Raw genomic sequence first — 26,037 nt, forward strand, 5'->3', positions numbered from 1 at the left:
CACGGGGCGCTGAGGGGAGGGGGCGGTCACGTGCCGCGGGGCGTGGGCGTGGCGTGGCGGCCCGGAGTGTCACATGACAGGGGCGCGGGCCGGCTGCTGGTGGCGCGCGGCGGCGGCGGAGGGCACCGACCATGGTGAGTGGGGGCGGGGCGGCGGCGGCCGTTAGTCGCCGACCGCCGTCCCGCGTAGGACCGCGGTCCGAGGCGGCCGTCCGGCCCGGGCGGCGCCTCTCTGCCCACCTGTGGCTGCGTGTGAGGAGAGCCGCCCCGACGGCCCTTCCCCGGCCTGCGGCGAGCGGTGCGCCGCCGCCGCCGTACGGCCGGCCCCGGGCTGCGCCCCAGCGGCGGGAGCGGGCGGCGCGGGGCCTGCGGGCGGGGGCAGCGGGAAGTAACGGGCCGCAGCCGGCTTCAGCGCCCCGCTCCGCCGCGGGGTGTTCCCTCGCCTCCCCGTGCGCGCGTTCCCCTTCTTAGGCGAGGTTTCGTGGCGAAACCGCCACGGCTGGCCTTCGGTGTGGCCGCAACGTCGCGCGGTGCTTCCAGCCCTCGTGCGGCAGCATCGGCACCCCCCGCCTCCCTCACGAGGGCGAGAACGCGCTGTAGCGTTTGGCCGGCTTCTCAAAACCCCGTTCCGTCTTTATTAAGCCGGAACGCGGTACGACACAGCGTGGGTTCTCAGAGTAAAGCGTCTTGTCTTGCATAGCTTCCCTGCAGCAGTATCTGCTGGCAACTGGAGGAGCTGCTGCTTTCTCTGCTCCATATGTTCACGTCCTCTCGGCTGAGATCACAGCTAATTTCTGAGGGTGTAGCTGGAGCACGCAAACCGTGTGCTGGGCAGCGGTGTGTTACGGGGGTAGGGCTGGCTGGCTGCTCCAAGTCACGGTGCAGCTTCACAGCGTGGAAAGTGCTGTGTGACCACCCCGTGTAATGCTCACCGGGAGGTAATGTGCCTCCTTGTGTGGTCTGGGGGGATGGAAGCACAAGGCTAACCTGGAAAGCAAATACAAAGCTGAAGGAAAGAGAGATCACTATGCCGAAATAACTTGTGTGACAGCTTAAAATAACCTAAAAATCTGAAATCTCGTGGGTTTTTTCTGCCTCCCCCTTCTGCAGGAACTGAACTCAGAACAATTCTAGTGTGTGGTCACTTAAAAAAAAAAAAAAAAAAAAAAAAAAAAAAAAAAAAAAAACAAGCAAAACTACCCAAAAGAACACAACAGTAAAACCCCAAAGTCTCCTTTCTCATTTCAGCAGCGAATGCACCTGCATGTGGTTGGCAGGCACTCAGAGGTCTGTTCAGCCTTGGGTTTGACTACCTGCCTGCTTGTCTGCTTTTGCTTTCCTCTGAGAACATGGAAGAGATGTACGTAGGTCTGTAACTGAAGCCTTGGAGCTGTGTGGCTGGAGCTAGGGCCACTTGCTTTCTGAGCAAATACAGAGCTGCTTTAGGCATGTGTGAGTGGCTGTTTTACAGCTCCAAATTGCACCATGTCTTGCAGCAAGTTGCTCAGCATTCCTGCTGCTGGGCAGTTGCGTTTGGATTGTACACACTTGTAGATTATTTTGTTTTCAGTCCTACTTCAGGATCTCAGGTTTTGGATGTGTTCCTGCGCAGCTGATAAAGCGAGAATGATGGTTTTACATATTCCCTGTTCATACAGCTGAAATGGATGCCCTTATCCAGAACCAAGCTTAACTTCTGTAAACAAACAAACAAACCCAAACAAACAAGTGCTTAACAAATAGAACAAAAACATTGCTCTGAATTAGTATCACATTGTCTGCTTGAGTACACCAAAGCAGATTAGTGCCTGGTTCTTAAGAAAAAGATGTGGCATCCAGTATGGACCTTATTGAGCTTCCATAGAGCAGCTACACTGCTTTGCAGTTTGTTGTGAGAAATGTTTGAGCAAGGTCAAAGAGTGAGACTTGTTTGATAATAGTCAGACGGTTGTGCCTAGGAGGTGCTGTCATAAGGTGAGGACAAAGACTTAACGCTTGCAGTATATCAGTGTCTGGAGCGGTGTTACAGGTAAGCATGAAACACCCGCTGTATCTGATAGCAGAGTGGAATAGCTGAGGTAGGTCATATGAAAAGCTGCTGTCTCCTGCACCTGTTGATCTTCTCTTTTGTTCCTGTGAGAATGACAGGGCGCAAGAGGGGGCAGCAGATAAAAGTTCCTTATTCAGCTTTTTCTAACCAGGGGGTTGCTCCCTGCATTCCGTTAGATCCCCGTTTAGCTGTTTGTTTTCACCTTGCTTTGCTCTGTTACCCCTCCTACTTCTGGTCATCTGTTACTGCTGTTTATGCAGTGAGTTACAATGGGTGTAAACTATGCTGAAAACTACGCACTGTCCCAAATCCCAAACAAGGCAGAATAAACTTGTTAACAAGATTTTTTTTTTTGAAGTGTGATTAAAAGAGATTACTTTTTTGAAAGTGAAATCTGCGATCTAACAGTAAATATGATTAGAAACTGACCCGATTGCAGTTACTTGCTACATGAACATCTGTCTTTCATCACTGCTAAATTTTGTGTCTTGAGTACTGAATGGCTTTGTAACTTCATGCAAGCACAAGTGTTTTCCCCCCATGTGTGGAGCACAGCTGCAGGTAAATACCACATTTAAAATGGAGCGTCCACTGGGAAGTAACTCAAGAATTCTTTATTGCAGAGTTTTCTTGGAGGCTTCTTCGGTCCTGTTTGTGAGATCGATGTTATTCTTAATGATGCAGAAACGCGAAAGACAGCAGAAATGAAAACAGAAGATGGTAAAGTAGAAAAGCATTTTCTCTTCTACGATGGTGAATCTGTTTCAGGAAAGGTAACTTTTTGCTATGAATTACTTTACTGCTGGTAATGCGTATAGAAAATCAAAAGCAAACGCATAAGCAAGAGCCGCCCTTTCGGGTTAGGCAGTTATTCAAATAGAAAACACTATCTTCTTTTATCTGATCTTCTCAACCATAGTTATTCAGGCAGCTGGGAAATCTGGGCCTTTGCAGTAGTTTGTTGTTTCTGATAATCTTTTCCGGTCATCTTGACTTTGTGAATTAGCTGCCTGTGTGTCCACATGCAATCCTGTCTTTCCTTCTGACAAGAAAACTATTCCAAACTGTACCCGCCCCCCTTTCTTCCCTTTGAACTCCAAAATCCACAACTCCATATGCATATGAGTAATTTTTGGCTGGTGCAGCCAACCTACTTTGCATACCCTGAAGCTAAGCCTTATGTTTCATGCCCCGAAGTGGTTTCTGGAACTGTATCAGAGGAGCAGTGTGTTAAGTTCAGCTGGCTGTTGAGTCAACAAGAGTTTTTCTTGGTGGGGGTGAGGATTGTCAGGTGAGAAATGAAACAGGGATTGCCAGAGGGATTCCTCATCTTTCACTATCACACCCAGGGAGTTCTTGCCATCATTCTTGTTTTACTAGAGCCATTCTCATTCTCTGAATATTTCAGTTAGGATTCGCTTTTGCTCCAAGAAGCTTAGGTATTGGTTTCTGAGACTGACTTCTAAATACCTACTTTAGTCTTGACTGACTTACCGTAACTAAGCACCTTCCTGCTCTTCTGTTGCCTTTCCATGTTAAGAGCTTGGTTCTCTGCAAAGATCCTTCAAGGGATGTGAAACTCTCATAGCACAGCCCTCAAACTCAGGAAACTGAGGAAACCAACTTTTGCATGTTTGCTGGCCTGATGACTTCTTTCCTTGATCAGCAGCTCCTGAGAGGTGCCTGAGGGGCTCTGACAAACACAGGCACAGTGGGATCAGGAGGCTTGGAAGAACAGTAGTTTATTGTCTCTTCCCTTCTTTTCACCACAGTGATTAATCATTCACTTAGTTTGCTTTCTACTCAGATATTAGCAATGTATTGGATTTTAAAATACAGGAACTTCTCCAGTAATAGCTGTCTAATGAGGAAACTTTGGGTATGCTTTACACCCGTGGAGAGTAACATTATAGAATCTGTTTTTGTGAGGTTGAGGTCTGTTTATGAAAATCAAATTCAAAAATCTTGGTAGCAGATGTTGTTATTGCTTTTGCACTGACTTCTCTAAACCGAATATTTCACTTTCTGCTGAGGAAAAGGCTTAAGTGCACTTGATTTGAAAGGATTGATTCAGTTCTTTTTTGGACTTCCAAATGTGACTGTTGGAACATGTTTTGAAGCTCTCTACCTTCAAAGATGGCATGGACGTCACTGCAAGCTTACATGAACAGAGCTGAAACTCTGGCTTGGATACTGAATTGTGAGGCATAATGTTTTCAGGTCTACTTAAGTTCAGTCTTGCGGATGGTCAGATTTTTCTTAGAGGCTTTAGTGGGACATTAGTAGGTAATGTTTAATTTTAAAATCAGCCATTTGATTTGATTCAAGCTCAGGTAATGCTGTTGAGAAGATACCGCAGTTTTCATGGGCATGTAGTAATGTTTTTTTTTTTTTTTTGCTGAGTAAAAATGTTGAAGTTTTAACTCTTGCTTTTTTTGTCTTTGTAGGTGAATGTCTCTAAGCAGCAGGGCAAGAGATTAGAGCACCAAGGAATTAGAATTGAATTTGTAGGACAAATTGGTGAGTTCTGAAGCTGTGAAGAGGATGTTAGGTAGGTGTGGTTTATGGGAACTTTGCATATGTGGCTGCAGCAATTTGGCTCATCTGTTGCAACCCTGTCAGGTCAGTGGCTGACACGTACCAAAGAAAGATTATATTCTACCTTTTTAACACAAGTGATGTACTAATGTGTGTCAGTCAGAAAATCATGGATGATGCGTACCTGTGAGGGAGAACTGGGATGGCAAGTATTCTGTCTCAGACAGGCTGAGAACTTGATTAAGAACCACAAGATACTTCTCAAAACTGGTGGCCACAGTGCACATGGTTGAACTCCATGTCTTTAGATGTACGCATTTTTAACTTACAGTCTCCACTGATTATAGATGGTAAATGATGCTAATGTGAAAAGCAACTCAAGGCATTTCAATCTTTTTTTTCAGCTCGTGTCTTTTGTATTTAAGGCTCCGAGCCAAAATATCAGGTGTGCTAGACTTCTGAATTGTAGTATTTAATTCTGGCTCTGAAGAAGAGACATGGAAAAAAAGAAGTGACAGCAGGGGGTTAAAAACAAAGCTCCTATATGTCAACTTCTTTTAGTCTGTCTTCTAGTAGCTGTATGTGTTCTTCATCTGTTGTGGTACAAGATTTGCATTCTTTGAATTACTGTAGTTAGATGTAGTGTTTCTTGAATTTTGCTTTTTTTTTTTTCCTGGATCTTTTTCTTATGCTACAGTTCTGAAATTCTCAAGATGTTATGCAGAAGTGACTTCAGTTACTGTTTTTTGACTTATCCATATTTCCTTGCATTTTTTTCAAGTTTTAATACAGTAATACAAAAAACTTCCCCAGTAGCCTGACTGCACTGCTTGGAGACTAGCTCCAGCTACATGTTACAAATACATTTCAAGCCTGCTCTTCTGTGTGTTTTTCTGGCTGGTACAGTAAATAGAGCCTTGTATCACTTCAACACTTGTCATAGCAAGTAAAGCACACCTTTCGCTTGTGCCTGTATTAGAAAGTAAGTGGTTACTAGTGACACATGCTTCTGTTGAACTGGCTGTAGTGAACTGTGAAGTTATTTGCACAATTATTCTCTTCTGGAATGCTTCATTCTGTTAAAAAACAAAAAACCAAAACACCCGAAGAAAGAAAAAAAAAAAACAAAACCCCAAAGACCTCATTTCTGCTGCTGCCTATGTGCTTACCTGGTATTTTTAGTAGGTAATTGTGGAGAAACTTGTTTTTTATATAAATAAAGTGAATATATGTATATTTTTTTAACAGTAAGGTTGAATTTTTGTAACTTTTTAATCTCAGTGGGAATCACATGACATAGATCTAGGGATGAATAATAATTGCAGTAATGTCTTAATTTATTGTATGTATTTTTTTTGGTTTAGAAGCCAAAACATTGAAATCTACTCTACTTTATCTTCCTCAATTGTAGAGCTCTTCAATGACAAGAGCAATACGCATGAATTTGTCAACTTAGTGAAGGAACTCGCCTTACCTGGAGAGCTGACCCAGAGCAGAAGCTATGACTTTGAATTCATGCAGGTTGAGAAGCCATATGAATCCTACATTGGTGCCAATGTCAGACTGAGGTGTGTATCTGTTAGGACCTTTTTTCCCCTCCAATCCTGTAGGATATTCCATAATTAAGCAATTGTGTTGTCCCTCTTCTCCCCAGTGCTGGATAATTCTGACTAACTTTGTGGCTTTCTCCTTAGGTATTTTCTAAAAGTGACAATAGTGAGACGACTGTCTGACATAGTGAAAGAGTATGATCTGATTGTTCATCAGCTTGCTACATACCCAGATGTAAACAACTCCATTAAAATGGAAGTAGGGATTGAAGACTGTCTTCATATAGAATTTGAATACAATAAATCAAAGTAAGTGTGACTTCGATTGAAATGTGCAAATAAATACCTTGGAAGAAAAAGTTAGAAAACAAAATACTTAGGAGGAAGTTTTTCTCACAGAGGGTGGTGATGCACTGGAACAGGTTGCCCAAGGAGGTTGTGGACGCTCCATCCGTGGATGCATTCATGGTCAGGCTGGATGTGGCTCTGGGCAGCCTGGTTTAGTAGTTGTCGTCCCTGGCAATGGCAGGGAGCTTGAAACTCGATGATATTTGAGGTCCCTTTCAACCCAGCCCATTCTATGATTCTACTTGATGAAGAACCTGGCATCTAGAGACTTGAAATTTAAAGCAATGCTTCCAATGACTATTGTATTGAGCTGTTTGCTTACTAATTACGATGGCCTTTTTTGGGGAATCCTTGTCTGTTTTGCCTTCAGTACTAATGGGAAGGTCACTGCAGATATTAATGGTTGGTTGGTTTGTTTGTTTTTGAAACTGCGGTACTTCCTTTACTGGTGCTGCAGTGATGGAAAGGTGCTAATTACACTGGTCTGGCTGAGATGCTTAACTCGGTGGGGAAGTTGTATCTGAGTGAGAGGTGGATAAGGTAACTGCCTATATACCTTTTTTTGAAGGAGATGTAAAAGGAATGCTCGTTCTTTAATGAAAACCCCTGTTCATTTCTTTTATAGGTACCACTTAAAGGATGTGATTGTTGGAAAAATTTATTTCCTCTTAGTGAGAATAAAAATTCAGCACATGGAGTTGCAGCTGATCAAAAAGGAGATTACTGGAATTGGTAAGAAAAACAAAATCTGAAAGAGATGACAACTTGGGTGCCAATTGAGCCTTGTGCAGACTTGGAGAATGAAGTCAGCAGTTGCAGCTTTGGCTGAGCTGGTGCTCAGTGTGCTTGTTTCTCACGGGTGTTTGACTACCACTTGCATCTCGTGCATATTGTACTTAACCCCAGAGCGATGCCTCAGACCTTATGAGTGTTGGGCTAGCTCTACAGACTTGAACCACTGTAAATGGAGCTCATGCAGAAATACAGAAGAGCTTAAGCAGTCTTTATTCGATAATGAACAAAGGAAAAAGAATAAAATGCATCTTGAAGACTGCTTTGTGTCTGCAGAGATAAGCTGGTGGCATGAAATCTCTCTTCTACTGTAAAAATGCATCATTTTCCATTAGCCTAAATGAGATGTGATGGAAAATTTCAAGAGGTTTTTAAGGAGAAATAGTTTCATTATTGCAGATTGGGTTTGCACACTGCAGTGTGCAGTGAGAAGGCAGTAAGAGGTTGTGGCTTATGACTTCCTTCCCAAGTGGCTGGGGCCTTAGAGAGTTTCTTGTGTGGAGAACCTGCCTCTGTAGTAGTAGAGGAATGGCAAGTAGTTGTGCTTTCTTTCTTTTGTCACTAACCTAGGTGGTACTTCATCTTAGGTGTTGGAGAACAGTGGCTCTTGTGCTGACTGAAGACCTTTTAGGTTTTTAGTCTGACCATGGCCTACCAGTATCAGTTGCTGGTGTTGGCCTCTGAATGGAAAAGTTGCACAGATCATACCCTCCATGCTTCTCCCTTATTTAAAGCCTGTGTACCGAGGGCTTCTTTGAAGAGGCTGTAGCCAGAGCTGCTGTGTCAGTACTGGGAGGAGGTAGTAGGAAGCAGTTATTCTGTCTGGGAGGTGGTTTTGCTTGCTTTAGTTATGCTTGACTTAAAAATGATGGAAGGCAAAAAAGAAAAAAAAAAAGTGTGTAATTCCAGTGCTGCAGAGTAGAAATTGCTGTGATAAGATTTTGTAGGTAAATAGGTCTAAAACTGAAGTGTGTGTTCTCAGTGCAAATTTGTTTTACCAGGACCCAGTACCACAACAGAGACTGAAACGATTGCCAAGTATGAAATAATGGATGGTGCACCAGTTAAAGGTAAATACTTGTGATACTATTTTGAAGAGTAAACATTCTGAGTTAAAATTGTACTTAAAAGAAAATAAATTAGGAAGAAAGTGGCTTGTGTAAGCTTCTTTTGGAGAAACTACTTTCCTATTTAAAACTGATGTTTTCATGGACATAAGGAATTTCACTGGGATCCTGGTAGTTCTTACATTTATTTAGCATTGGAAATCCTGTGACTCATCAGTGTAGCACTTTGATTCAAGGTTGACTGTGTGATGTAGATCAGCTGTTGAGAGTTCAAGATACAGTTTCACAGAATCAGAGAATAATTTAGGCTGGAAAAGATCTCTTAAGGTCATCAAGTGTTTTGACTTCTGCCTTTGATTTCACACTTAGCTCTGTGTTTGGTGTGTGTATGTATGTTTTATTATTATTTTTTAAAGCAAACATTCTATCTCTGAACTCTTGCTGCTGATGTCAGGACTCAGACATCTGAGTGCTTGTAGATGCCTTAGGCAGCAGCAGTACTATAAAGGTGCTTTGGCAGCAAAAGATGGTGTAACTTAGGCCCTGTCTAAGCATGATGATTAATTCTTATTCTAGACTCCCACATTTGTGGGAGCTGGTGCTGGTGATATGTAGAAAAACCTTAAACTATCTGAAACCTAATGAGAGGTGCAAGTTGCTGGTGAGAAGGCTGTTGCCTTAGGTATTGGAAGTCTGTTCCCTTCCGTGAAAAGAAAGGGCACAGTGCTTGGGAAGTTGCTCTTATTTTGCATGGATTCTAGAACTGTTGATGTTAACTAGTTTTCAGGAACTAATTGAAACTTCTCTCTTTAAGGTGAATCGATTCCTATTAGACTATTCTTAGCAGGCTATGACCCAACTCCTACAATGAGAGATGTCAACAAGAAATTTTCAGTGAGGTACTTCTTAAATCTAGTACTTGTGGATGAGGAAGACAGACGATACTTCAAACAACAGGTATGGTCCAGGTGGATCTTGTTGCAGAATTCAGTAATGTTCTGCATCCTGCTTTGAATGTTCAACATAGTAGAGGCCTGCTGTGCTTCATGTATGGTGTAAAAATTTCTGTGTTTGAATGTGTTGAAAGATGTATGGAAAATCCTAGCTTGCAGAATAGTGAAGATGACTGACAGCAAAGATAGAACACTAAGTGCCATAAAATAACTGTGTACTTGGAATATCAAGACTATGTGCTGTATAGTTAAAATGAGTTACTGGTGCATTTGTTTGCTTGGTTTCTCTTAGCTCCTGCAGATAATTTCTACTCTGAGCATTTTCCTAGGTTCAAAGCTACAAAAGTGTAGTAAGGGCAAGACATTAGACTGAAAACTTTGAGGATATACTAAGGAAGGGAATAGTGAAAAGGGTCGCTGGCATGAAGCCATGTGAGCTATGACAAAACGTCTGTCAGAATCTTCCTTCTAGAAGATAGACAAGGTGATATAACTATAGAAAATGGAAAGTAACTGGAGCAGACAAATTCTCTTATGGGCTTTGGAGTTTGAGAAAATGAGGAGGAAACACTTCTTGGGTTTTTCTAATACTATCAGTGAGTGGTAGGATTGTTAAAGAAGAGGTGACACTTTGTATGTTAAATGTGTGTTTGGGTTGCAACTAAATAGGTAAACTGAATTATTTTGGCGTCTTTCTGATAACAACAGAACAGTACAGTGCCTATGTAAAATAATAGGATGCAGAGTTTTTTCCAAAAGCCTTTACCCATTTCGCCTAGAAGTGTCTAATGGTGCCACTGGCTTTGTGGTAAATAGCTGTTTCATAAGTGTTTGCTTCTTCAAATAGGAAATAATTCTATGGAGAAAAGCGCCTGAGAAGTTGAGGAAACAACGAACAAACTTTCACCAGCGATTTGAATCTCCAGAATCACAAGCATCTGCTGAGCAGCCTGAGATGTGAACTAGTATATGGTGAAAAACTTTGCAGAGCTTCAGCAGGTTAAAGATGGCAGCAGCCTGTGGGAAAAGAAGGCCAAAATTCCCATTACAACCGTCTTCCTTCATCTTACAGTGCTGCATTTACCATACTACTAAAACGTTCTTCAGTTAAACATTCAAGTATGTATATACCTTTAAAATAAAGTGCTTTCTCAAACACTGGAACTTTCTTAAGCTATTTTATACTGCACATTTTCTTTTATTTGACAATGTTATATGCACTTGGATATGCATAAGCTTAAATCTAGTTATTTCCATGCATGGTAGGCTGGTGTATTTGATTTTGCTGGTCACGGTGTAGATAAAAGCATTTTCCTTCTCATGTTGGTTTATTGCATGTCTTTTTCCAATGTTGCTTATTTGCATTTGTTTTGATTTTGAAATGGCAGTAAGACAAATAACTAAATCACACTAAAAATCAAGGTTTGTGGACTTGTCCTGAGATTTCTAATTACTGTATTAGACAGGGTTTAACTGAAGCTGCATGTCTATGCACTATAACTGGAGCCTTCAGACACCTTATCAAGGTTTCTAAGAAGCTTTGAATTTCAGTAGCAAAGAATGTTAGTAAACGTCTTTGCCCTCCCTTCCCCTAGTTCTCATTTTGCCATTCTTCTCTTAAGCCTTTCACCTGAGTCACCCCTGACTTTTGAGGGTTCATTGCCCAGTAACTAATGGCTTTGGAGGTGTTCTAATGTTTTCACCTTCAGGTGGTGAGTGGGTAAAGTATCGAAGTGATTCTAAACACTGGTAACATTGATTATTTTGCAAATACACAGTTACATGTGTCCTTGTGGTTTTTTGTTTCCACTTCCTTCACAGTCTGTTTCCTCACTGTCCTGACAGGAGGGGCAAAATATCCTATGAGGAGATCCTCTTCCTCATCCATCTAGGCCTGTGAGGATGGTAAACATGCTTTTTGTGCTCTCCTAGGAAGGTATTGTGAAGCTAGGCAAGCTTCAAAGTGGCTGGAAGCTTGTCTGGCACAGCAGATCGTTTGTCTTGATCATCTCGTATGCATTTAGTGTTTGAAGAAACAGCTCAAACAAGTTAGCCTTCATCTACTCCCAGTGAGCGTGTAGTCCGCTCGCAGACGTGGGCGCAACGCGAGGCCTGCTGTGTGGGAGGCTACTTGCGCTCGTAGTTCACTTGGCCTTTCAACCAAGGCTTCTTGACTTCAGTGCAAGTGTCATTGGTAACCTTACTTTATGAGTAAGCAAATAATTGAATTACATTTCTGTAAGAACTGTTTTATTACTGTGGCACTTTGATAAAGCAGACAAAGACTCTGTACTATATGCTAGGATACTTCTCTTCACGTGGGTATCTTTGAAAGAGAGCAAATTTAACTCCCTCATGTAAGTGCCTGTTCAGAAATCTAAAGAATAAAGTAAAAAATAAAAAGCCAAATATTTTCATGGTCACTTGCATGTTGTAATCTGAAAATTATTCTGAGATATTTTGAAACTGATTGTATTTAACCAGCCTCAGATTGTGCAACCATGTATAATAAACAAGGAACGTACTGAGCTGCTATTTGACTTATTAAAATAGCTGTATTCTCACTAAGCATCGGCTTGTCTTTGTTCGTGGGGGGGTTGCTTGAACTGCTCCCAGCTCTGCCTTTGCAAACTTGAGTTGTAATTTTGTACGTGATTATTTATTTATTTATATCTCAGCAGGGACGGGGGAGGCCCGGTACGAAGGAGCTGGGTGGAGTTCCGGCCTGCAGCCAGGGAGCGGCCCGGCGCGTGTCGAACTCGCTCCCTCAGGGCAAGGCTGCCGACCGCCGCCATGTTGACAGCCGCTGTGGGCGGACCGCGCATGCGCGGCGGAAGGCGGGCGCCGTACTGTGACGCATTCCCTGCGCCGCCGCTGCCCTTCGCTGCCGATGAGGCGGTGCGCGTGGCCGCTGCTGCGGCTGTCGTCCCGCGCGGGACTCGCCTTGCGCCATGGCGGGGCAGTCCGTCTTCGCCAAGCCGCCGCCTCGTCCTCCTCCTCATCGTCGGGTGGCGGCGGTTTGCGGGCCCCCGACACCTCCCTCTTCGTGCCCGTGCCGCTGAAGCCTGTCGAGGGCGCGGCGGAGGAGGACGTGGGCGCCGAGCTCACGCGACCCCTCGACAAGGGTGAGGGGGGTGGCGGTGCCCTGTGAGCCGGGCCCGCGCTGCGAGCGCGGTCCGTCCGAGGGCGGGGTGGATGCCGGGGGGAGGGGAGGCCGAGCTGCGGGCGCCGGGCATAATTAAAGTGCTCTGGTGGCGTGTTACTTTCGGTAACCCCAGTTATTGGAAGCACGGGGAAGTGATGTCGGTTTGTTTGGATCTCAAGCCTACAGCTTCCTCACGAGGGGGAGCAGAGGGCTGTGCTGAGCACTGCTCACCGGCGACCGGTGACAGAACCCAAGGGGAAGGTGTGGAGCTGTGACTGAGGAGGGTCAGGCTGGATATCAGGAAAAGGTTCTTCACCGAAGAAGGGCACAGGAACAGCCTCCCCGGGGCAGTGGTCGCAGCACTGAGCTTCACTAAGTTCAAGAAGCGTCAGGACGATGCTCTCAGACACGTGGCTCTCTGTGTGGAGCTAGGAGTTGGAACTGATGATCCTTTTGAACAGAGAAATCTACTATATGGAAGACCAGCACGTTGTGCCATGTAGCTTCGCAGTTCTAGATAAAGCTGATGTGTAGCTGTAACACTCAAGCGTACTGAAAGTCAGTTGTGCGTCTTGAGCTGTCAGACCACGGGTATGTGCTTGCTGCCATAGGTAGAAGAGGCCAGAGGTGGAAGCTGAGAAAGGTGGGATGTTGTCAGCAGTTCCTGCATCAGAAACAAGAAATGCCTGAACGAGTGGTTTGGTTGGTCATTTGGATTAGACCACATAAGTCTAATTGAAAAACTGTGCTGAGAAATCAGTAATGCTCAAGTAACTGAAGAACGGCAGCTAAAATAGTGTTGTGGAATGAGAAAATGGTTGAGAGAGGGAATTCTTAAAACAGGAGTGAATGGTACAAAGGGCAATTAATGATTGAGGTAGGACACGTCTCCTGAGCATCTACCCTGGTTGCTAGATGTTGTTGCAGAAATAGTTTTGACTATGTGCATTAAGTTACCATGGCCATACATTATTTGGCTTGTGATGGCAGCATCATTTTGTCCAGGTTGACCTTATTTTTGAGATGAATGTTTTTAGGAAGGATCATGACCTTGGGTGTTTAGAGCTGTGATGGTCCTAATGTCACATTGCCTTGGATAGTGACACATGTTCTGGCAGACCTTTTCATCTTGCAGTGAAGGCCAGCAGGTTGTGAGTTCAGATACGTCTGACTTCATGTTAACTGCTGACCCTTCCTACAGAAGCTTCTCAGAAGAACTCATTCTTACTCCTACTGTGGTGTTTTCCAATCTGTCTTTGGTTTCCTTTGCCCTTAACCATTCTCTGATGAAGGTATAGATGGCTACTTAGTAATGTTTGCCTGCTGACAGCAGCCTTGGTCTTACTCAGTTACCCGTGTGAGCACTCCAGAAGTAGTCTTCAGGCTGTAGTTGGAAATCCTTTCATAATGCTGCTGTAACAATTCATGGCGTATGGGATGTAGCCACCACTCTCACACTTTTGGCTCTGGCTGCAGTGGTTTTCTGCTCTTGTCACCTGGTGGCTTTTGTTATTCAAAATAGGCTACCTCTGCTCTAGAATGTAATTTTTCAGAAAAAGAGGCAATCTTTTGATTAACTAAGGTCGATTTAATGGGAAACTTTCCATGTCATGGTGGAGGTTTCAAATAATTAAGTAGTTAATTGTAGAGAGTGAAGCACAGTGGTGTAGCACCCCATGGGTTTGCCAGCAGAACATTTTGTATGAGTCCTGGCATTGTGTCATACAGACTTCATAGGCATTGATTTTAAGAATAGCATAAGCTTGTGGCTAGGTGCTGATGAGATCTGTGGGGCTATATATATATATATATATATATATATATAAATATATATATATATTTAACAACTCAGAGCTTCCCTTTCAGGGAAGGGGAAGGGTTTTTTGATAACTTCATAGTAATCAGGTGTTCATGTCAAATCTTTTAATTCATGATCCGTATGAAGGAAGCCTGCTAAGTTTCCTTCTCCCCACCTTTATTTTAGCAGAGAAATAGGAAGAACTCTGCACCTCGTTTGCCTGATGTTCCCGAGTGTGTGTGTCTTAGAAGCAGTGTGCAGAGGAGGTCTCTCAGAATGCTCAGTAAAAGCTTTAATTGAGTGATTCAAGCAGATTTAATTTCCACATTAAAACCTACTGCTCACTGGTAGGTGCCAGAAAAAAAAACCAACAATGCAAACTGCCCCCAAAATGTTCCTCTTGTTTTGTTTTGTAAGATGTTTGCTGCAAGTTCCCTTGCTTATGGTTTCCTATCTCTACTGGGAGAAGCTGTTCTATTGCAGTTTAAGATTGTCTTCTTCCACAAAAGCCTTAATCAGTGACGGTGGTTAATCTGGGGAGAAATCATTTGAGACTGTTCAGCGTGGCAGAGAGTCCCTCTCTCCAGAGTAATGAGACTGCAAGTAGTGACCTCTGGGTCAGCAAAATGTGATTTTGGGCAAGCTAAAAAAATGTTATTCTTCTTTTGCAGGTGAAGTTCTGAAAAACTTAAATAAGTTTTACAAGAGAAAAGAAATCCAAAGGCTAGGAACAGAAAATGGATTAGATGGTAAGGGGATGTTCTAAGATTTTCTTTTATGTGAAATCTGGTTTTATTTGGATATGATTATTAGTAGATTGAGTCTTTCATGGTTCTCACAACGGTGCTTAGTTAGGTTGCCTCTCTCACTGGGTTCAAATAACCTTACATTTACTTGCAATATTTAATGCGAAGGAATAGGTTTTTGGTGGACCACATCAGTGTTTTGCTCACAAATACAGTGTTGTGATCCCACTCACATTCAGATTTTCATTATCTTTTGCAGCTCGCCTGTTTCACCAAGCCTTTATAAGCTTTAGGAAATATATCATGGAATCCAGTTCTGTGAGTGCTGATTTGCATATTATTCTCAATGATATATGCTGTGGTGCAGGCAAGTATCTGGAGTGCTTGTAAGATAACGTGCATTTTTTTTTCCTGTTTTTGACCTCTGTATTCACCTACCTATCTGTGAACCCCCCTGCCATGCTGTGAAAGAGGTGGAAAATCACTGTTTCCTCTTTAGAAATATCTATGCCCAGACAGTGTTCTGTCTTTAAACCATCTGACCTGGAAACAAAAGAGGTGGAGATCTCAGCAAGCGGAAGCCCATTGCTTTGTAGCAGCTCTTCGTTGCTGAAATAAAAACTGCGCTGTTCCGTGTGTTCCTTTGTCACTAGGGGGCACTTTGAGATCTTTCTGCTGCTCTGGTGGCTTGAGAAACTTGGGAACTCAGCTCTGTGACCACTTTCTGTTTCTGTGTGTCACTAGTAGAATCAGAATCATAAAATGGTTTGGGTTGGAAGGGACATTTAAGACTATGTGTTCCAACCCCCCTGCTATAGGCAGGGACACCTCCCTCTAGACCAGGTTGCTCACAGCCCCATCCAGCCTGGCCTTGAATGGCCTTGAATGCTTTCAGGGAGGGTGCATCTGTAATCCCTCTGGGCAGCCTGTTCCAGTGTGTTGCCACTCTCACAGTACAGAATTTCTTACTGATATCTAGTAAAGATCTACCCTCCTCCAAATTGAAACTGTTTCCCCTCATCCTGTAGTAGGAGAAAGTGTTGCTTCCTTGCTTACTGCGTTATATGTTGTAATTAGCAGCACCTAACCAAGGGGTGATGCTAGCTGGTAATTGTAGAAACAACTTTCTCCGGAGTTTGAACTTTAGCATTAGCACTGTATGTATGTTTTTAATGATAGTAATTTAAGACCCCATGTCTGCTCTGCAGCATTCAGAACTGTTTGGCTACAAACTATTCTGGAGCTCCTCTGCTTTTCTTTTTTGTCAACAAACACATTCTAAAAGCTTTTTACCTCATTCCAAGGCAGCATGTGAGTTCAGGGAGAAAAGACTCATGTCTTCTTGGGACAGAAAAAATTCTCACCCTGCTTTTGGTAGCTTCTTATGTCTTGAAGACTAGCAAGAGTGAATGAACTGATGTAAGATATTTTTTCATGCTCTTCTGTGAGCTCACGTACTCGTGTTAGTTTCTGTTTTTCTGCAGAGGGCTGGAAGCTGAAAGAATGTGTTATGAAGATGCCAACCTTCAGACAGGCACATAAACTTAACAGCATTTGTCTTCCAGGTCACGTGGATGATCTCTTTCCATTTTTCTTGCGACATGCAAAGCAGATCTTTCCGATGCTGGACTGTATGGATGATCTGCGCAAGATCAGTGATCTACGGTTGCCGCCCAACTGGTCAGTGAGTTTAAGTGATGGTGATGTTTCCTTTTCTTAGTGATTCAGAATTTCAAAGTCTGTTGACTAAAATGTTTTGATGTATGTTTGCGTTATGTTCTCAGTGTCAATTTTCTGTTTTTACAACAGCTTGTGTCAGAAATTCTTATCCGTGTTATAAGATATATTGCAATCAATTATGAGGAAAGTATGGTTTTATCGGTTATGAAGGTAACCGAGTTAGTATTGGCTCTCCAGAAAGCTGTCTTTTGGCTGTATTTAGGAATTAATATGTTGTAATGTTAAAATGTTACTGTACCCAAAGAGACAGACCATAGCAGTGAGGGTTGTTTTGAACACTGTGTGTAAATTTAAATCTAAATGGTAGAAAGGATTGTATGTTTAGTGTGATGAGCACGTAAGACCCCTTTATACTGGATGTACTTAAGAACTTGAGCTTTCTGTTTTCAATACCCACTGAAGTCTTTAAGCTTTTAAATAAATGTTTAATAATAAATGAATGTTTAAGAATTTCGCCTAAATCAGTATCCAGAACATCAAATATGGGTTCAACAGATCTTTTTTTGTGTGTGTGTTTTAGGTATCCAGAAGCCAGGGCTATTCAGAGAAAGATAATATTCCATGCTGGCCCTACAAATAGTGGAAAAACATACCATGCTATCCAGAGGTTTTTGTCAGCAAAATCTGGAATATACTGTGGTCCACTAAAACTTCTGGCTCATGAGATCTTCCAAAAGAGTAATGCTGCTGTCAGTATGTTATATTACTTATCCATACCCTTAGTATTGGAGTAGTCTCATGAATGCATGTTCATTAAGTGTTGTAACTGCTTGAAGTAGTCCATGAAGCAGTGTTCCTAAAATGGTGCTTTTGGCAAACTTGTAGCAGTGTCAGTTCCCAGTGGTCATTTCAGATTTATGTAGAGCAGAACATCTCTTTCTCCAAAGTGTATGCCATGTTGTCCTCCCTGTAACCTGCATTCAGTTTCCATTGCTATTTTCTCTCTGTGGGTTCAGCCTGGTTGTGCTGTTAACTGTAAGATGTAATTTTTTTGTAGAAATGGAGGAGGGCATCTAATTAAGGATATTACCTCTTCATTGTGCCCTTCAGTCTAATAGGACTTAAATGCAGGGCACAAGTCTCAAAATGCTGTGGAGTTATCTTCTGGATAGCTTTCAGAATACTGTCTTAGAAGCTGCTTAAAGAAACTGATATCTTTCCCCTTTGGGAAGAACATTGTATTGTAATGAGGAAATTTAACATGAGTTTTCTGAATTCTTGTAGAATGTGCCATGTGATTTGGTGACAGGAGAAGAGCGTGTGTATGCCAGTGAAGATGCCAAACAAGCATCTCATATTGCTTGTACCATTGAAATGTGCAGCACTAACACACCTTGTACGTATACTCAGTTGTTTCACTGACATCTATGGGATCTTTGTGTGTTATTGCTGGGACTCTGTGAGGTAGCACAGCTATTCCTTTTCACTCCCATTGGAAAGATTTCTGTACTGTGTTAGAGCAGTTTCAGTAAAACTTGGATCACTGTAGTGTAGCTTTTTTGGTGGTAGAGGTTTAGCTTGATTTCAGCAACTTATTTTGAAAAGCATTTGTGATATTCCTGTGTAGCACTGCTGTTCCTTGATGCATCTGTTGTTTTTTTTTTTTGTTTTGTTTTGTTTTTAAGATGAGGTTGCTGTGATTGATGAAATTCAGATGATCAGAGATCCTGCCAGAGGATGGGCTTGGACAAGGGCCCTTCTGGGTAAGCTTGATAGTGTTGACAATTAACTTTTGTTCATGGGTAGATAGGACTATTGACAATAGTTTTTAATCTAATGTGAGGTGAAATGTATTGTCCTCAGTGTGTTTAGCTGCAAAATGTAGGTTTTGGGTAACTGTTTATGTCGGCCAATCTGCTGCTGGATATAAATGTGTAACGTTTTGTTTTACTGGGTCTTGTTTAGGACTCTGTGCAGAAGAAATCCATGTTTGTGGAGAAGGCGCTGCCATTGATTTGGTGACAGAGCTCATGTACACTACAGGGGAGGAGGTTGAGGTAAGCTTTTTAGTTCTGTGAAGTTATGGATAGAACATTAAGCTCTTGCTGGGAAAACAAACTTAAATGTGGGCTCTTGTCTGGGATACCACTGATCAAACTTACTCTTCCAGTAGTTCTTGGTAAAATGTTTCTCAATTCCTGTAAACTGAAGGAAGCGTTATAAAGTGTTTGTATTCTTTTTTGTTTTATTTTTCTTAAAGAAAGGTAGTGGCTTTCTTTGCAGTTCTGTTCTTCCTAGATGGAACTGTTTCCCTCATTTTGCTCAGGTTACTTGATCTGTTGATAGTTACTCTCCATACGACGAGAAAAAGAGTTAGAAGAGCTTTCATCTCTAGAAGAAAGAGATTGAAAAATGTCTGAAACTCAAATTTCCTGTCATAAAAGCTGCTGTCTTCAGAAGGCTCCTTTATGAACCTTATTAAAACACATCACAATTTGATCCTAAGAAAATCCAGCTTGCATAATTCCTTGTGAATAGGTGTGGCTTTATGTATCTGTGATTGCTGGTTTGTATGGCTTATGAAAGAGAACCACTTAGAACATTCGGATGACTGAAATACTGAAAACAGGCTCTTATTTCTTACTAGAATGGCCAGTGTTATGTAACCTATGTATTTCTTCACTTTAATCTAGTTGACATGTACAGATGTATAGTCTGTCTGTTTCTTGTGAAGGCCTTATAGTTCTCAGCTACAAGTATGCAATTGTACCTTTTTTTAAGTAATTAACTGAAGAGATAATTATTGTCAGTGAGAGGTCCCTCAGTGTTACGGTCAGTCGGGATGGTAACTGTGCTGTACGATCTTCCAGAGGAATTTTTCATCTAAAATCATGTTATCTTTGATAACTTCTTTGCTTCTAGGTCCGAAACTACAAGAGACTCACTCCTCTTACTGTGTTGGACTATGCCTTAGAGTCTTTAGATAACCTCCAGCCTGGGGACTGCATTGTTTGTTTCAGTAAGAATGACATTTATTCTGTCAGTCGACAGATCGAAGCTAGAGGATTAGAATGTGCTGTTATATATGGCAGTCTGCCACCAGGTAGAGCATTCTTCCTTTTATTTTTAAGAGAATCTTCTGATTTTGATGCTTTTGTAGAAAAACTTTTGAAATGAAGTTTTAGTTGCATTTAAATATAGTGAGAGAAAGACTTCTGTTGGCTGATGTTGTGATCTTAGTGTTAGATGTTTTATTATGTACCATTTTATTACTTAATGTTGTCCTTTATATAGACTTAGTTAAATTAAGTCTCTCAGCAGCTCTGGGAATGGTTTAAATCTCTCCTGTCCCTCTACCCTCAACCACAGCCAAATACCAACCCAATAAAAAGATTTTTCCTAACTTACTATAAAGTCATCAATCGTAGTAATATTCTGTATTTATTTTATAAGAAGAGTTTGCTATGTGAAGTTTCTGTCATTCTGCTTTAGGAACAAAACTTGAACAGGCAAAGAAATTCAATGATCCCAATGACCCATGCAAAATCTTAGTTGCTACAGATGCCATCGGAATGGGACTCAATTTGTGAGTACTCTGGACTGGTTGTAGTATGACTTTTTGGGATCTAATACCTGCATTAGTTTCCTCACTTGTTTCTGGATAACACAGTACATAATGCTTTAATTCTGAAGTACTGATAAATTTGACGGTGAAGAACTAAGCTTTAATTTGAACGGCTTATTGGACTTAATCTTGTGTTATAAGGTGGGAGGAACCTGCTTCAGTCTAAGCCTACAGAGGTGTAGATTGGATGTCATGAATAATTTCTTCAGAGTGGCTGAGCATTGGGACAGGCAGCTCAGGGAGGGCATGGAGTTGCCATCCCTGGAGATATTTAGGAGTCGTGTGGATGTGATGCTAAGGGATGTGGTGTAGCAGTGCCCTTTTGAATATGATATGTTCCTAAGTAGTGTCTGTAGCCATTTATTTTGTAGGAGAAGAGGCCTTAGAAAATAAGGCTTTCATTCTTCTGCAGTAGGTTACATAGTGGAAATGGTTTTCAAGAGGGATTCCTCTCTGTTTTTGTTCATATATTTCAGGTGTATAAAAAGAATAATTTTTAACTCAATAGTAAAGCCAACCGTCAACGAAAAAGGAGAGAAGGAAATAGATTCAATTACAACCTCTCAGGCTCTACAAATTGCGGGCAGAGCTGGGCGTTTTGGCTCGTCTTTCAAGCAAGGAGAAGTCACTGCAATGCACCGTGATGACCTGCTGCAGCTGAAGGAGATCCTGAGCGAGGCTGTGCCCCCTGTGAAGGTGAGAGTCTCACTACCCGGTTTGTACAGATGTGCTTCAGTTACATTGAAACTGCTTATATTTTTAAGAATTGAAAGCTCAGACATAGAAGATTTTATGTTCCAGTTAAGTTTTGTCTTTCTAGATTTTGTATCTGATGCACTAACGTAAGAACAATGCTGAGAATTAATGGAAAATGTTTTCTTTATTTTTTCCTTTAGGCTGCTGGCCTACATCCTACTCCCGAGCAGATAGAAATGTTTGCTTATCACCTCCCTGACGCCACTCTATCTAACCTAATTGTAAGAACAATTGAAATTATTAGCTTCCATAGCATTGTGCATTGTCACTGTTTTCTAAGAAACCAGTACTTTAGGAAGGTGACCGCTTGTAAGGCATGTATTGTTTGCTGATGTTACAGTGTTACATAGCAAAGTATACAATTTCTAACCTAGAAGTAGAAGATGATACTTCGGAGGCCTGGAAGATTTATGCTGGTAGGTTAACAGCAGACTTTTAAAATGTGTGAGTTTCTGGGCTAGCTTGTAAGTACTGAGGTTTATTAATGAAAAAAAGAAGTCTGTTATTGATATCTTTAAGTATTCATTCACATATTTTGTTAAGAAGCTCAGTGCTTTTCTAAAGAACTTTGAAAAAAAACCCTTCAGGAGATATACAGCAGAGAAACTAGTCTTGTGGGCACATAACAGCATTGTGGCATCTCTTATTTCTCCAAACCTTGGATAATTGTCAGGTATTCTTTGGACACCTCTTTTGCAACACCATATTTATCTTTTGATTCCTTGCTTCCTAAAATAGATCTGCTCCTGGCATTGGCCTAAAAATAGCTCAGTTGTTGATTTTTTTTTTTGTACTGTAAGGTCAGCTTTTTGCGCCATGCTAAGTGGCAAACCTGGAAGTGATTGATTTTTATGATAGCATTCTTTGTAGCTGAAATGAACATTTCTAGAAAACTGCATTGGGTACTTAGAAAACCAGTTGAAAATGCTTAATAAAGGATAGTGAGTGCATTATGTTTTCTCTTCTGAGCCTGTGTCAGAGAATTTAATGCAAATCACATTTCAAAGAGTAGAGGTAGCACTTCTGATCCTTCTACTCCCTCCCCCCCCTCCCTTTTTATAAATTTATTACTGTGGATTACATTTGATATTTAACTGTTCTCTCAGTATAACCAGCATTTAAACCACCAAATCATTTTGTTCCTTTTGGTAGTAAGAAGTTTGACAGCTCTTTCCTGTAATAACAAACCTCTTTGTTTGATGATGTTCTCACAGGATATTTTTGTGAGCCTCTCACAAGTTGATGGGCTTTACTTTGTCTGCAATATCGACGACTTTAAATTCCTAGCAGATATGATTCAGCACATTCCACTGAATTTGCGATCACGATACGTCTTCTGCACTGCACCCTTGAATAGAAAAGAGCCTTTTGTGTGTACCACGTTGCTGAAGGTCAGTTATTGTTTGTTCTTCAGAAAATGTCAACTTTATTTTAGACTAAGCATACTGTGGTGTAGCGAGCAGCTGTATTTACTGGGAGTTTTGTTGTTAGGTCATTTGAGAGCATTCTTAAAGCTTAATTCTGGTCGTGAAAAATAGTCCCTAAAAAACAAGGAGACACTGATTCAAGGTGTTAGCTTGTCAGCAACCCAGGGGAATGTGGGATTTAACGTGATGATTGGTGTTAAAACACAGTTATGTAGAGTTGAAATCCCACAGGATGTAATCCTGTGAATTTGATGTCAGAATTGCATCACTTCAGTTTTCAGGCCTGGATAAACTCTTTTCCTCTCAGGAATTTTTAGTCAGCTGATTTCACAGAATCACAGAATGGCCTGGGTTGGAAGGGACCTCAAGGATCATGAATCTCCAACCCCCCTGCCAGGCAGGGCCACCAACCTCCCCATTTACTAGACCAGGTTGCCCAGGGCCCCATCCAACCTGGCCTTGAACACCTCCGGGGACGGGGCATCCACAACCTCTCTGGGCAGCCCGTTCCAGCACCTCACCACTTCCCCCTAACTTCCCCCTAACATCCAACCTAACTCTTCCCTCTTTCAACTTAAAACCATTCCCCCTTGTCCTGCCATTATCTACCCTTTCAAAGAGTTTACTCCCTTCCTGTTTATAGGCTCCCTAGTCCTTTCACTTTTTCAAAATTAATAATTTCTTTCAAGTATTTTTACTTTGTTTGACACTATTGTTTTCTTCCTGTTTTAGGGATTATATTAAACGTTTTTAATAATATGTTGTGACCTCGTATCACAGATGTCAGGTAGACTTATGCCTTTCAAAAATGGATGCTGACTTTCCTTAAAAGCTGAGTGATCAGTTTAAAGAGCTTAAACAGTGAAACAGTGACTTGTCCATTCTTAAAAAAAATACCAAGCATTCAGATCTTGAGTAATAGAGGTGCAGGAAGGCATAACGTAATACAAAGGGAGGTACATTGCTAAAGGCCTATGTGAATGTAATTCCCATTGCTATTAAAAAAAAAATCCTGGTGTTAGCCAGCTAGGAACCAGTTACACAAATTCATCAGCGCTCCTCAGTATTTCTTTAGTTTAAATCTTATTTGTCTTGTTTGTCTGTTAGTAAAAGAACAGAGATGTTTATCTTTCAGACGGGCTGTTATTGCACATTAACCTGCCTGGATTGTGAATAATGCATTTCCTAAGTCAAGGAACACATTTAATATAATTTTCTCAATCCTGGAGATTCTGAAACAAGACAATGAACAGAATAGGTGTAGAATAGGAGTAGAAAACACAAAGTCTTGTTCTGGTAGGTGAAATCATGTTTCTCCAGTGTTATGTTTTTCTGGATAGCTCTGTACTTTTGCAGCTTAACTCTGTGCATGGCCCATGGACAAATTGTATTAATGAGGTCTGGGAAAGGAGAGATGACTCCTGGGTTGAGTAATTAAGTAAAAGAATGTGTGGCATTTGGGCTGTGTAAAACAAAGCAGGTATTTTCTGGAGTATTGGATACAGACTCAAGGGAACTTAGTTCACTGGAATTACTTTGGTTTGGTTAGTGGTTGTTCCTTCAATAATAAACTGGCATGAAAACATTATCTAGGAGCAGACTACTCTACTAAGTGTTCATTCAGTTCCATGCTCTAAGGGTTTCAGTTGACCTTTGCTAGAGTGTAGCTGTCAGAGTACAAATGGACGTTCTGTCAGCTATGAGGAGTGTAAATAGCCTGTTTGTGTACAAGTTGAATGAATAATACAACTGGTTTCAGAAACTATAGTGTCATAAACAACTTTATTTCTTCCCTTCTGACTAACTGCAGATTTCACTGAATCCACTTTTTTCTTCTTCCCTCCCCCCCCAGTTTGCAAGACAGTTCAGTAGGAATGAGCCTCTAACATTTGACTGGCTCTGTCGACACACCAAATGGCCACTAGCTCCGCCAAAGAACATCAAGGAACTAGTACACCTCGAAGCTGTTCATGATGTTTTTGACCTCTATCTGTGGTTAAGGTATTAACTCAATGCTTGAGAATCACTTTTTTCTGTTAATATTATGATGTGCAGTCCTAGAAAAGCAGTGTCTGTCCTGCCAGTGTGTATGTAGTGCAGTGTGGGTTCATCCATGGCCTTTGAAGGTCTTGAGAAATGCTGATGTAGCTTTGTTGTGGGAACAAGTCATGGGTTCTGCAGAGAGCAATTTGTGACTGGCAGAGTGTTAGGAGCAAGGGTATCCCGAATAGGAGCATCAGAAATACAGCTTAAATTACAGTGATCTTCCCATGCAATGTGTAATGCATTTTCTTTTTCACTTAACATAGTATGTGTCTCTTTTTTGTCCCACTCAGTAGTCCTTTAACGTAAAGGTTTAACCATGTCTTGTTGTGTTTCACCTCTTCAGTTACCGCTTCATGGATATGTTCCCTGACGCTGCCCTCGTAAGGGATATTCAGAAAAAACTAGACGACATTATACAAATTGGTGTCTGCAACATCACCAAGCTGATCCGAGCTTCCCAGTCTGGTGCTGCTCCTGGAGCAGCAGAAGTTATGTCAGAAGGCTTTCCTCTTTCAAGGACTAAGAGAGATGCTAGGACGGTCTCAGACCATCGTGATGCAAAATCTGCGGAGCCGCTCTCCATAGCACTGGAGGTTCCTGGAGAAAGAAGAGCAAAGAGCTTGAGAACCTATCGGTCTGCCACAAGGCAGGAGGATCTGAAAAGCCACGGACGTGGATCTCTTGCCAACAGGTTGCTACGTGAAGGACTTCTAACGCAAGAGATGCTGAGACAGCTGGAGAGCGAGTGGCAGGATCAGCATAGGAGTGGTAGATATGGCCTTGCCTCAAAGAGGAATGACCAGAGTAGTTCAAAGGAAACGGGAAAAAAGAAAAAATAGAATCCATGTCCTGATTCTGTTTAGTTTTTATTCCTAAAATAAAATACTATTTTAATAACTTCTTTGGCATTTCATGTTTACGCTGATGCAGCTCCTTGATGTTTTTCCTCCACCTGTGACCGGTTATGTGAAGCACTCAGAGAAATACACTCGTGTAGGCTCAGAGGCCATACCTTTGCTTTTAGCAATCTGCTGTACACTTTCTCAGTTGTGGTGTTCAGCAATGGTGTATGATATACTGCTCTGTGAATATTTGAACCTGATGCCTTCTTGAAAGATATCCTCACATCATTAATAAACATCAGATATTTCACTGGTAATGAATTAGCTACTCATTCCATACCTTCTCAAAGGGCAGAGTTTAGAAGATAACAAACAGATAATGAGCAGCCTGGCAGGAAATTTGGTCAGGATGGTGATATGAGTCATGTGCTTCTAACCTTTGTCTCTTGTGGAAATGTGGGAGGAGGCAAAAAGCATTTGTGTTAATACTTGGGGGTTAAATTCGGGTCACAGGATTTTTTTTAGGTAAATTCTGTCATGTGAAGGGTACTTAAACCTGTCCTTGCTCTTTGAATTTTTTTATTATTATTATTTTTGCCAAAAAGAAAAATTAAAAGGCAATTTTTTGGGGGGGAAATATTATGTGATTGTTTTGGGGGGAAAGGTGAAGATGTT

General features: G+C 41.8%; 2 protein-coding genes across 2 annotated transcripts; both read left to right on the plus strand.

Annotated features, from left to right (window-relative positions):
• The first annotated feature begins 71 nt into the window (after window positions 1-71).
• VPS26A (VPS26, retromer complex component A) lies at window positions 72-11,865 on the plus strand. Its single transcript, XM_421577.7, has 9 exons — window positions 72-134; window positions 2,673-2,822; window positions 4,497-4,569; window positions 5,999-6,155; window positions 6,282-6,446; window positions 7,111-7,217; window positions 8,279-8,347; window positions 9,159-9,301; window positions 10,145-11,865. Exons 1-9 carry the CDS (start codon window positions 132-134, stop codon window positions 10,256-10,258), a joined length of 981 nt encoding a protein of 326 aa, XP_421577.2. The 5' UTR covers window positions 72-131; the 3' UTR covers window positions 10,259-11,865.
• A 299-nt stretch (window positions 11,866-12,164) lies between these two features.
• Window positions 12,165-25,679, plus strand: SUPV3L1 (Suv3 like RNA helicase). The gene is given in 15 exon segments (NM_001006498.1): window positions 12,165-12,422; window positions 14,912-14,989; window positions 15,246-15,353; window positions 16,552-16,666; window positions 17,247-17,415; window positions 17,951-18,062; window positions 18,352-18,429; window positions 18,632-18,723; window positions 19,589-19,769; window positions 20,159-20,252; window positions 20,768-20,987; window positions 21,188-21,268; window positions 22,262-22,438; window positions 24,327-24,475; window positions 24,864-25,679. Coding segments are annotated over 15 exon segments (2,385 nt in total). The 5' UTR covers window positions 12,165-12,187; the 3' UTR covers window positions 25,360-25,679.
• The last annotated feature ends 358 nt before the right edge of the window (window positions 25,680-26,037 follow it).

The sequence above is a fragment of the Gallus gallus genome, chromosome 6 (assembly GCF_016699485.2).
Source record: "Gallus gallus isolate bGalGal1 chromosome 6, bGalGal1.mat.broiler.GRCg7b, whole genome shotgun sequence".
Classification (NCBI taxonomy): Eukaryota; Metazoa; Chordata; class Aves; order Galliformes; family Phasianidae; genus Gallus; species Gallus gallus.

What these genes read in the sequence shown, in the direction of transcription:
- VPS26A (XM_421577.7), top strand. An exon ending in GGATGGTGCACCAGTTAAAG is followed by an intron (nt 8,348 to 9,158) that starts GTAAATACTTGT and finishes TCTCTCTTTAAG; the next exon opens with GTGAATCGATTCCTATTAGA. An exon ending in GACGATACTTCAAACAACAG is followed by an intron (nt 9,302 to 10,144) that starts GTATGGTCCAGG and finishes TTCTTCAAATAG; the next exon opens with GAAATAATTCTATGGAGAAA.